The sequence below is a fragment of the Hakea prostrata genome, chromosome 2, assembly GCF_041222555.1.
Source record: "Hakea prostrata isolate BN-2017 chromosome 2, UWA_Hpros_2, whole genome shotgun sequence".
Taxonomy (NCBI): domain Eukaryota; kingdom Viridiplantae; phylum Streptophyta; class Magnoliopsida; order Proteales; family Proteaceae; genus Hakea; species Hakea prostrata.
The window spans coordinates 73,928,227-73,938,517 of record NC_142601.1 but is presented as its reverse complement, the minus strand read 5'-3'; the positions used below and the strand labels follow the sequence as shown (position 1 = coordinate 73,938,517).

At 37.2% G+C, this 10,291-nt stretch overlaps 1 protein-coding gene across 1 annotated transcript; it reads left to right on the top strand.

Moving 5' to 3' along the window:
- The first annotated feature begins 1,407 nt into the window (after positions 1-1,407).
- Positions 1,408-9,999, top strand: LOC149026432 (Acid phosphatase/vanadium-dependent haloperoxidase-related protein). The gene is made up of 5 exons (XM_089146720.1): positions 1,408-2,675; positions 2,804-2,935; positions 3,030-3,067; positions 3,176-3,242; positions 9,477-9,999. The coding sequence occupies exons 1-5, from the start codon at positions 2,496-2,498 to the stop codon at positions 9,888-9,890; spliced, it is 831 nt and encodes a 276-aa protein (XP_089002846.1). The 5' UTR covers positions 1,408-2,495; the 3' UTR covers positions 9,891-9,999.
- The last annotated feature ends 292 nt before the right edge of the window (positions 10,000-10,291 follow it).

The window sequence follows — 10,291 nt, the reverse complement described above, 5'->3', positions numbered from 1 at the left end:
CCGGCATGTCTATCTTTCACCACCTCCGAAGACAACTCTGAGAAGAAACAATAACTTCACCTGGTAAATAGAGAACGTGATAGCACCACTCCTAGCAGGTGGATTATTATTTAAAGGGAACTCAAAAATGACCACATGTTCCATCTCAAAAAATTTCAGTTCCTAGATTGTCGAAGTACTAGTCTTAAAAACGCAGAAGAAGAAAGGGGCAAAATCAGGGGTTTTGAGAGGGAAAAAAAAAGCGCATCCAAGCTCTCTGCTACAATTCCCATATTGCCAAGCAGTTCTAGCCACCCAACAGCGCCCCCACGCCCACAAAATTAGAAGGAAAAAAAAGAAAAGAAAAAAAGAACAACCAATGAAGATGCCTACACACCTGGGAAGAGTTACCTTCCCTTTGTGCTTTTCCTGTAAACTCCCATTTACAGGGTGACTCCTTAGGATCTTTGCCAGAGATGTGGCCATCCTCTGCTGGTTTTAGCCGTCTTGCATGGTGCATCTTTCACCAATTATTGCAATGGATATGATTTCGCTCAAGCTAACCACGCCAGACTCTTTGTGAATCTCATTTACTGCTAAAGGTGGATCTGGAGGAGGCAGTTTTGTCCTTATGATATCATGTAACCTGCATTGATGAAAGAAACTACACAAATGAAATTTGAAATTATTGAGAAGTCTGCCTCCCTTCGAATAATGAAATCCCTCGAAAAGAATATCTGTAACTCATAAGGGATTTACAAAGTTATAGGTAGATGATGGGGATATTCCCTTTTTTCTATAATTAAATCATTTTTAAATTATATAATTTAATAGTTAGGTGAAAGCCACTTAAGTTCCTCTTTTACCCAAAGATATTATTTAGATTTATCTCATTCCTACAAAGAGAGAATCTTAACCCATTTTTGTCACAGAAGCTTCTGAATTAATGAATTAATCCATGGCTGTTTTTATTTAGACATTTATGAGTGCCCCAAGGGCATAAGACTTAAGTTAAAGATAATTCTTTTTGTGTTTTGTGAAGAAATTTGATTTTCAAATGTAGAAAAGCCTTCCCAATTTATAAACACAGAGAGACGAAGAATTAAGTGGATAAAATGTCTTACTCTTCCTCCATTGCTAGGCAACTTGTTATCATGGATGGCATATCATATTAAACCGTATAAATCTTACTGTTGTTATTATGTGATCCTCCACGTGTTCTCTACATTGTGAATTTGCAATTTTTTGTGTGCAATAACCACTAGAGGTGGTGGTCTAGTGGTTTAAACTCACTCTTAAGTGGTTTGGTAGTCCTCATGTTCTAAGTTAAAATTCTCTCTACTCTTTTGTTTTTTATATTGGGCAATTGTGCACTTTTCTGTCTGGGCATGAAGTCATCTGCTTTTTAATGAACTTTATTACTGAATTTTTTTCTTCTCTTTGTGCAAAATACCATCATAGTTGACTATTTAAAACATGCACATTGAATCTTAATTGTGATTTAACATGCATTATTTAAAAAGCTAGAATGTAATTATCTTTTTAGTAAAGGCAATATAATCATTGGAATGCTTCCAAATGCGTATTCAAGAAAGTTTTCTCTACTTAGAGAATATGCTAAGTAAAGTTCTACAGTTTCGTTTTACTTCATTCAATCTTCTTTGAAGAATTTTTTTTTGTCCCGAGCAATCCATCGTGAATCTCATGTGAGAAATGTAATTTTATTGTTAAAAAAAATGTAATATTGAATGATACAAAGATCGAAAAGTTAAAGACACCAAGTGTAGCTTAGTTAATAAACCAGTCCAAACTTCCATATACATAAAAATAGAGAGATTATAAAACAGAAACGATAATGAAAAAAAAAAGAAATTCAACTATTAAGACACTAAATCCGTCTCACAATTAAACTAGAAATCATATGAATGAGAAACCAATTTACAGGCACAATATATCCCATCGGAAGAAGGAAATTTATTTTCCAGTACAAATAAAATTCATCATCGATATTGTAAATGCGATGAGTTAGATAACTTAGATTAGGACCAGCATTCTTTTTTGAAACGATAGGGTCTCTTTTTTTCTTCCTTTCGTACAAACAACGATAAGATCTCTAATAAAGCTCAATTGAAAAGATTTCTAATTTCCATTTTCACCTTCTACCAGAAAAAAATAATCCATTCTCCAGTGAAGTAAGGTTTGTAATTTACCTATTAAATGCATCGTTTATGAATTTTAGTATAGGTTCCCAGGACCGTATGGGCGTATGGCAGCTTGAGCTGTGCATCTGAGAACGAAGTGGCAACTACTCGTCAATCCTCCGCCGCTAAGAATTTCAAAAATCGGAAGAGCCCATCCGACCGTGCAAGTCCCCGGAATTCTGTGAAGGCTGAAGAGGCTTGTCAATTGTAGGAGCGACAGTATTTGTTTTAGATTTTAGGATTACATAGCTTCAGAACCGGATTTTGTAAGTTATCGCAGAGCACCAGAGAGAGAGAGAGTTGTAAATATTAACCATGGTTTCGTGCTATTACAGAGTCCCTTGTCCTCTAACTAGTGACTGCTGCTTCTCCTCAAGCTCAAAGAGGCGCAAGCTTCGACAAGGGAACCTCTTTACGTCTCGAAAACCATTTAATCCATCCATTGTTTGCCTCAAAATTGGAGTTTTAGATGTCGCAGAAATCTTCCAGAACAAGGTAAAAAACCCTGCCCGCCCTCTACATTTCTCTCAGCGTAAGGTAAAGGCGTAAAGCTAAAGATTTTGCTTTACGTTGTGGATATGGCTTAAATTCAGCGATAATAATAATTATTTCTCTTGTACTAGGTATTGGTTTCAGCTGCTATTTCTGGGGCAATTGGGCAATTCTTCAAACCTTTTACTTCTCTTCTATACGGCAAAGATGTTGACCTTAGAGCTGCTGTCCGCCCTGGTGGATTCCCTTCTACCCATTCTTCAGTATGGATGTTCAAGCTTGAGTTTCCCTTTTCAGTTATTTGATGATCATAACTTCTGTATTTAACTTCAAGTCACCAATATACTTTATATGCAGGGGGTTGTAGCAGCTGCAACTTCCCTTGCCCTTGAAAGGTAAACTTTTGTCTTTGTTCTATAAATTATTTTCTGGAGAATATAGGTGATCTACTTTATTTTACGAACTTATGGGTACGATCAATTGGTTTGTCTGTATGGACACAGGGGTTTTTCGGATTCAATATTCGGGATGTCCGCAGTTTTCGCCTTCCTTGTCATGTATGATGCCCAGGTATATATGTTGTTCTGTTGTGTGGATCCTTGTTTCTAGTCTTTGGAATTCTGTTTCAGTTCTTCTGATGATTTTGAAAGAAAGAGAGGGAAAAGAAGAAAGAGTGGGGGGGGTGAGGGGATATGGATGGAATTGCTTCATGTGTGGTTTAGTTGCTTTGTACAGAAATAAAAACTTTGAATTGCTTCCAGTAATTCTGAAAGAATTTTAGATTCAGCGCAGAGAAATGGCATCATACATTTTCCTTGTAATTCATATAATTGGTCAAATGTAAATTTTGATTTATGCTTAACTTTTCTGCACTTAGCTTTTGAGTTTTGACTTCATTATGCGGGAAAGTCTCTCAGCAACTGAGCAAGCAGTGTAGCCTACGTCCGCTTGCATAATTTGCTCTTTTGAGGAAATAGAAAGTTTTGGTAGGAACATAGGCCACCCTGCTTGTTCAGATAACCCTCTCCCTTGTTTTCTGCTAATGCTAATCAGGAATTACTAAGTTAGGAGTTTTGGCTCCTGGCATGCAATATTTGAATGGTAGAACTGAGATTTTTCTGTTTTGGTGGGTTTTCCCCCCATTCAACTGATCCTTGAACTAAATGAATTGCATGTGAAATTATATCTGAAATAAACAAAGACAACCATTTGCATATTCACCCAACAAAAACACCATTCCCAATGATGGTGAGCTCTGAAACAGGTCCAACCGCAGGTAAGAGTGGGATCCCCATTCAGTTCATATACCCCTTACTACCTCCACTTAACAGACTAGTCTCTTGAGATGGGAATCAGACAGGGTATTAGAGTGGGGCTCGATCTTGCTGCTTGTCTTGGTGCGGCTTCCATGCTTCCCTGTTCTCTGTCCCTGTGTATGATGGCTCTAAACCTACTTGTGAGGGGGAATGTTAGACCCTCTGTTGGCTGTGAGTGGGATTGCCATTCCTTTCATATACCTGGTAGTGCTGTTACTTGACAGATTAGTCTTTTGAGATGGAAATCTAAGACTAAAAGTAAACCATCTTTCTCCTGTGTGACCACATAACATCTATTATCGTCAGCACAATCCTAATATGGGGTTCCAACCTACAGCTTTAGGTTTGATGCAGTGCCATTTGTAAGCAGTATCAATTCCATCAAGATATGTTAATAGCTTTCCCCTTTTTCCTATTCTATTACTATTATTTTTTTGGTACCTTTTAAGGGGGGGGGGGATTTCTATTAGATTAGGAATTTATCATGATTAAGTGATAAACTGTGGCAGCTCAGAAGCACTCTATATCCTGGTAAACCTGCTTGCTGTTGTGGTTTTATGGAGACGGTAAGAATCTGAAATTCATAAAAATTGGTAGTGAATTTTAGATATATAGAAATCCTGCATATCCTGGTAAACCTGTTTGCTGTTGTGGTTTTATGGAGACGGTAAGAATCTGAAATTCATAAAAATTGGTAGTGAATTTCAGATATATAGAAATCCTGCATATTATGATTTGTGGATTAGAAAAAAAATCTTCAGCAATGTTGGAATGAATTATTAATTTCACAAACTACTATTTATCCATGTTGTATAGTTTTTTCTTAATTGTAACATTTCTTATATTCAAATAAATCAACTTAAGCGTTGCTTCATGGAGGCATTCTGGATGAAATGTCGAATCTTAATGCATGGTAACTATTGATTATGTTTGCAACTTGGAGAGACTGGAAAGAGTGGTAACAGCATCGTGTAGAAACATTGCATCTTGCCATAATTCAATGTAATATTGTACCTAATACTTCCAAGATGAGTATATTCAAAACTCCGCCAGTGTTTGTTGTCGGTCCCAAGCCTGGGTAAAGGAGGAGGGTTGGTCCGGTCTGTCGGCAGCCGGCACCGAAAAAAATTTAGCCAAACCATTTTCATGGATTTGATTTTATATGATAAACCTATGCTAGGGCGTCCCCCGACAAAAGAAGTGATACGCTACACTATGGCCGGTTGTAGTGATAAGTCGGCAAGGGTTAGCTAAGGCGTCCCCTGTAAGTGACGCATTACATTGGTGCCCGGATGTCGTGATAAGAAGGCAAGGGTTCCCACGCTGTGGACGAGTGCAGGTAAAGAAGCTAGTCCAAAAACGTAGGATTAGATTGGCATCTTGGAACATAGGATCTTTAATAGGTAAAAGCTTAGAATTGATAGATGTTATGAGAAAAAGAAGGATTAACATACATTGTGTTCAAGAGACTAAAATGGAAGGGTAAAAAAACTAAAGAATTTGATGACTTTAAACATTGGTATACTGGAGATAAAATTAATAAAAATGAAGCAGGTATAATAATGGATAAAGATTTTAAGAATGATGTGGTGGAAGTTAAAAGAATAGGTGATAGGATTATTGCTAGCTTGTAACGGAGAAAGATATTGTAAATATAATTTGTGTATGTGTACCTCAAGTAGGATTGGATGAAAGTCTGAAGTTAGAATTTTAGAAAAAATATTGATGGCTTAATGCAAGGAATTTGTCAAGGAGAAAAATTATCATAGGGGGTGATCTAAATGGACATATTGGACAAGATCAAAGAGGCTATGAGAGTGTTCATGAAGGTTATGGTTTTGAAGAGAGGAATGAAGAAGGGATCTTAGTTGTAGATTTTTTTTGTTGCTTTTGAACTATCTATTGTAAATACTTACTTCAAAAAGAGGGATGAACATTTAATTACCTTCAAAAGTGGACATCATAGCAACCAAATAGATTTCTTCCTAACTAGAAGGAATGATAGATTGTTGTGCAAGGATTGCAAGGTGATACAAGGGAAAAGCTTAGCTAGACAATATAGACTCGTGGTCTTAGATATGTGCCTAACCTTAAAAACTTATAAAAGATGTAAGGTTAACTATCCTAAGATAAGATGGTGGAACTTTAAAGGAGAGTGCTTGAAATTCGTCGCTAATGAAATAGTCAAACAAGGAAAGTGGGATTTTGAAGAGGACTTTAATGGGATGTGGAATGACATGGCTACATGGATAAAACAGGTGGCTAAAGATGTCGTAAATGATTCAAAAGGAAAGCTCCATTCTTATAAAGAGACCTCGTAGTGTGATAGTGAGATTCAAGCTGCCATTAGGAATAAGAAAGCTAGTTTTAAGACATGGTAAGGGACTAAGGATGTTGAGGATCTTCAAAGGTATAGGTTGGCTAGAAATGAAGCTAAGAAAATTGCGGGAAAAGCAAGGGAGAAGAAGTATAAAGAGTTATATAATAAGTTGGACACTAAGGAAGGGGGAAAATCTGTTTATTAAATAGCTAAAATAAGGGATAGAAAGAGTAGAGATCTTGACCATGTTAGATGCATTAAAAACGGAGATGGTAAAGTAATAGTTTGTGATGGGGACATTAAGAAGATATGAGAAATCTATTTCTCTAGTCTACTAAACGAGCACACTTCAAGTATCTGTGAGTTAGGCTTACCCCATCCACCAAGGCATCCATTTTCGAACATATATATGGAGAATTTTGATGTCCGAATTAAAAGAAGCACTAAAGAGGATGAAACTATACAAGACACAAGGCCCTGATGAAATCCCAATAGACATGGGCTGGCTTGGTTAACCAAGTTATTTAATAAAATTATGAGCATAGGGAAAATGCTACATAAATGGAGGAAAAACATCATGGTTACAGTTTACAAAAATAAATGAGATATTCAAAGTTGTAAGAACTATAGAGGCATTAAACTAATGAGCCATACTATAAAATTATGGGAGAGTAATTGAAACCCGTTTGAGACATTTAACCTCAATTACGGAGAACCAATTTGGTTTATGTTGGGAAGATCTATGACAAATGTTATTTACTTAATTAGGAGACTCATTTAAAGGTATAGAGTGTGTAGAAAAGACCTTCATATAATATTTATTGACCTAGAAAAAGCTTATGATATAGTTCCTAGAGTGTTAATTTGGCAAGTACTAGAGAAAAGAAGGGTCGTAAGTAAATTCGTGAACATAGTTAAGATATATATGATGGTTCAGTGACAACTGACAAGTGTAAGAATAGTGGCGGGACAATAATGAATTCCTAATTATAGTTGGGCTACGTCAAGAATCAACTTTAAGCCCATATCTATTCGCACTTATAATGGATGAATTATTCAAAAACATTCAAGAGGAGGCTCTTTGGTGTATGTTTTTGCTGATAATACTATGTTGATAGATGAGACTCAAGTAGGGAATAATACCAAGTTAGAATCATGGAGAGCAACTTTGAAATCAAGAGGCTTTAAACTAAGTAGAACAAAAACAAAATATCTAGTATGTAACTTTAGTTATGATCGGCCAGACAATGAGGTGGTGAAACTTGACGTTAAGGAGATTCCTCAAGAGTGATTGTTTTAAGTACCTTGGTTTAATCATAGATAAAAGAGGTGATATAGAGGATGATGTTTCCCAAAGAATCAAAATAGGGTGGATGAAGTGGAGAGATGCGTTGGGGGTCTTGTGTGATTAACGTATTTTATTAAAGCTTAAAGGAAAATTCTATAAGACCGTTGTTCAACCAGCTATGATGTACGGTGCAGAGTGTCGGGCTGTTAAAAAGAATCACGTAAATAAACTCAGTGTAGCAGAAATGATGATGCTAAGATGGATGAGTGGCAAAACTAGTAAGGATAAGATAAGGAATGATTATGATAGAGTTGGTCTGGGAGTTGCTCCCATAAGTGATAAGCTACGAGAAAGTCATTTGAGGTGGCACGACCACGTTCAACAGAGGTCTATAAATGCCCTTGTACGGAGAAGTGATATAATCCAAATTGAAGTAACTAGGAGAGCTAGTGGCAGACCTAAGATAACTTTTAGAGAAGTGGTGAGAAAGGATATTCATAGCTTAGGCCTTGTATTTAGCATGGCCTTAAACAGAATTGATTGGAGGGCAAGAATCCATGTAGTCGACCCCATTTAGTTGGGAAAAGGCTTTTTGTCGTTATTGTTGAACTTATTTTTCCAATCTGATTACATAGGTGAAAAGGAGTTGCAACAAACTGAGACTTCTCATGCTATCATGAGACCTAAAGTTTGCATGCACTACGTAGATAAAGGGAACATTTATAGTAGGTTTCACCCAAAGTGCGTAAATAGCTTATCAAACAGACCTAGACTTTATTCATCCAAAAAAAAAAAAAAACAGACCTAGACAAAACTAGAAGCTTGGAGCTTGGCGAGTTTGAAACACAGGACATTCAGTCCATGCCAAAAAACAAATAATAATTTGCAGGTTTTTCAGGAGAAATTCCTCATGGGAGATGTAAAGGAGTGGAGGGAGTGGTTGCATTGTGGAGGCGTTCTTTTCTTTGAAGAACTAGATGGAGGGCTTATATTAGGCCATTTAATGAGGTGTAAGTACTTATATGAGAATTTATTGGATCTCTAAACCCTGGAACTCAAAAACTTAACCAGTCACCACCAATTTATGTGAATTCTTTCTCATGATCTCATGGATCTAAGAAATTTAGCCTTAAAATAACTTTGTAGGAAAAACGAGGTGGTTCTTCCATGAGGGACCTATGAATCACCAGATGAGCAATTCCATAGCACCTGGATACATGATATCAATCTCCATACTGCTCAAATACATTGTAGGAGTTGGGGAACATGAGAATGGGAACCGGAACAACATCAAGCCCAGGCCCCCAAGTGATGGATACAGATTTCTCCGTAATAGTTTAATGGTGTGCCAAGTGCTAGAAAAACACCTTAAAGACCGATTTAAGTGGAAAAATAAGCACTCATAACGCAAGTCTCGATCAAAGTGCATCTTCCTACTAATAAAGGAATATCTGTTGAAATTGAGTTTCATTCTTCTAGCTCAAGTTGTCACCAATAAAGATGCCCACATGGTATTAGAACTTCCCTGTCAACAAATGACTTGTAGCTGGTTCCACCAATAGAGTCATATGCTGCATGCCTAGGCACTCCTCCATTGCTTTGGGTTGCATTGTCCCAACAACTATGCAGTTGAAGACAGATTTAAAGGTAGACTTTTATAGACATGTATGATTAGCTACTTGTCTTATCGGCGGAGGACGGCAAACAGAAGCTAAGCATGGCATACTTACTGAGCGATGCAGCGTGTCCATATGTTAAGTGTGTTGATCCCTGTGATATATGAATTTGGAGGCATTTCTTGTTTTTTCGATTGACTAATGATGCTGGGTTCACTCTTAATTATCTTTCGAATTGAGGTTCTTTGCTGTTCTGCCTTGCAGGGTGTTAGACGGGAGGTAGGCATGCATGCAAAGGTTCTAAACAAGAGACTGCTAGAGGCCCAACAAACCCCAGTTCCTTGCAGAGAAAAGGACAGTGACGACCTCACTGATTCTAAACATGGAAATTCTTCCGTTAAATTGGAGAGCCTTGCTGCTATAGTGTCATCATCTGAGAATGGAAATCCTGTGTCAACCCCTGAAGAGGCTTGTACTCCAATCATATCAGAAACCACAAATGCCAGGTCAACTATAATGCTTTCAATGAGTGTAGCACCTGAGAGCAAGGAGTCATCAGCCAAAGATTCTAGTAGTTACAGTCCACTGAAAGAGTCAATCGGGCACACAGAGTTAGAAGTTGTAGCTGGTGCTTTGTTGGGTTTTCTTGTTAGTTTAGCTGTCCATTCTTTAATGTAACGTATTCAGGAACCAATCCCCAAATTATATATATTGTTTCTTTACTTGATTGTCTGCGTGAGTAAGAAGAATGAGTGTAGAAGGCGTTGGAGACCAAAAATCATCAAATTTCAGGGAACCAAAAAGAAGGGTTTTGCGGATAAAATGAGACCGCACTGTGAGAAACGAGCAGTTCCCCAGTCCTAAAATAATAGTAAGATGGTCAAGGACGTCTTGTCGTTAAAGAGGGGAAAGGTTTGACGTTCCTGTAGCATATGTAATAATCTCCAGTCGGTAACATATGCACAACTTTATGATACATGATTCTTATTTATAAATCTCAGACTGCCAACTACCTATATCAAATATTCGGCAAAAGACTAAAATGATTTGAAATAGAAAAACAGAAATTGCAATTCCCC

Coding starts and splice junctions, on each gene's coding strand:
- LOC149026432 (XM_089146720.1), top strand. CDS start 2,496: ATGGTTTCGTGCTATTACAGAGTCCCTTGTCCTCTAACTAGTGACTGC. Junction 2,936..3,029: donor TCCCTTCTACCCATTCTTCA/GTATGGATGTTC, acceptor CTTTATATGCAG/GGGGTTGTAGCAGCTGCAAC. Junction 3,243..9,476: donor TTGTCATGTATGATGCCCAG/GTATATATGTTG, acceptor TCTGCCTTGCAG/GGTGTTAGACGGGAGGTAGG.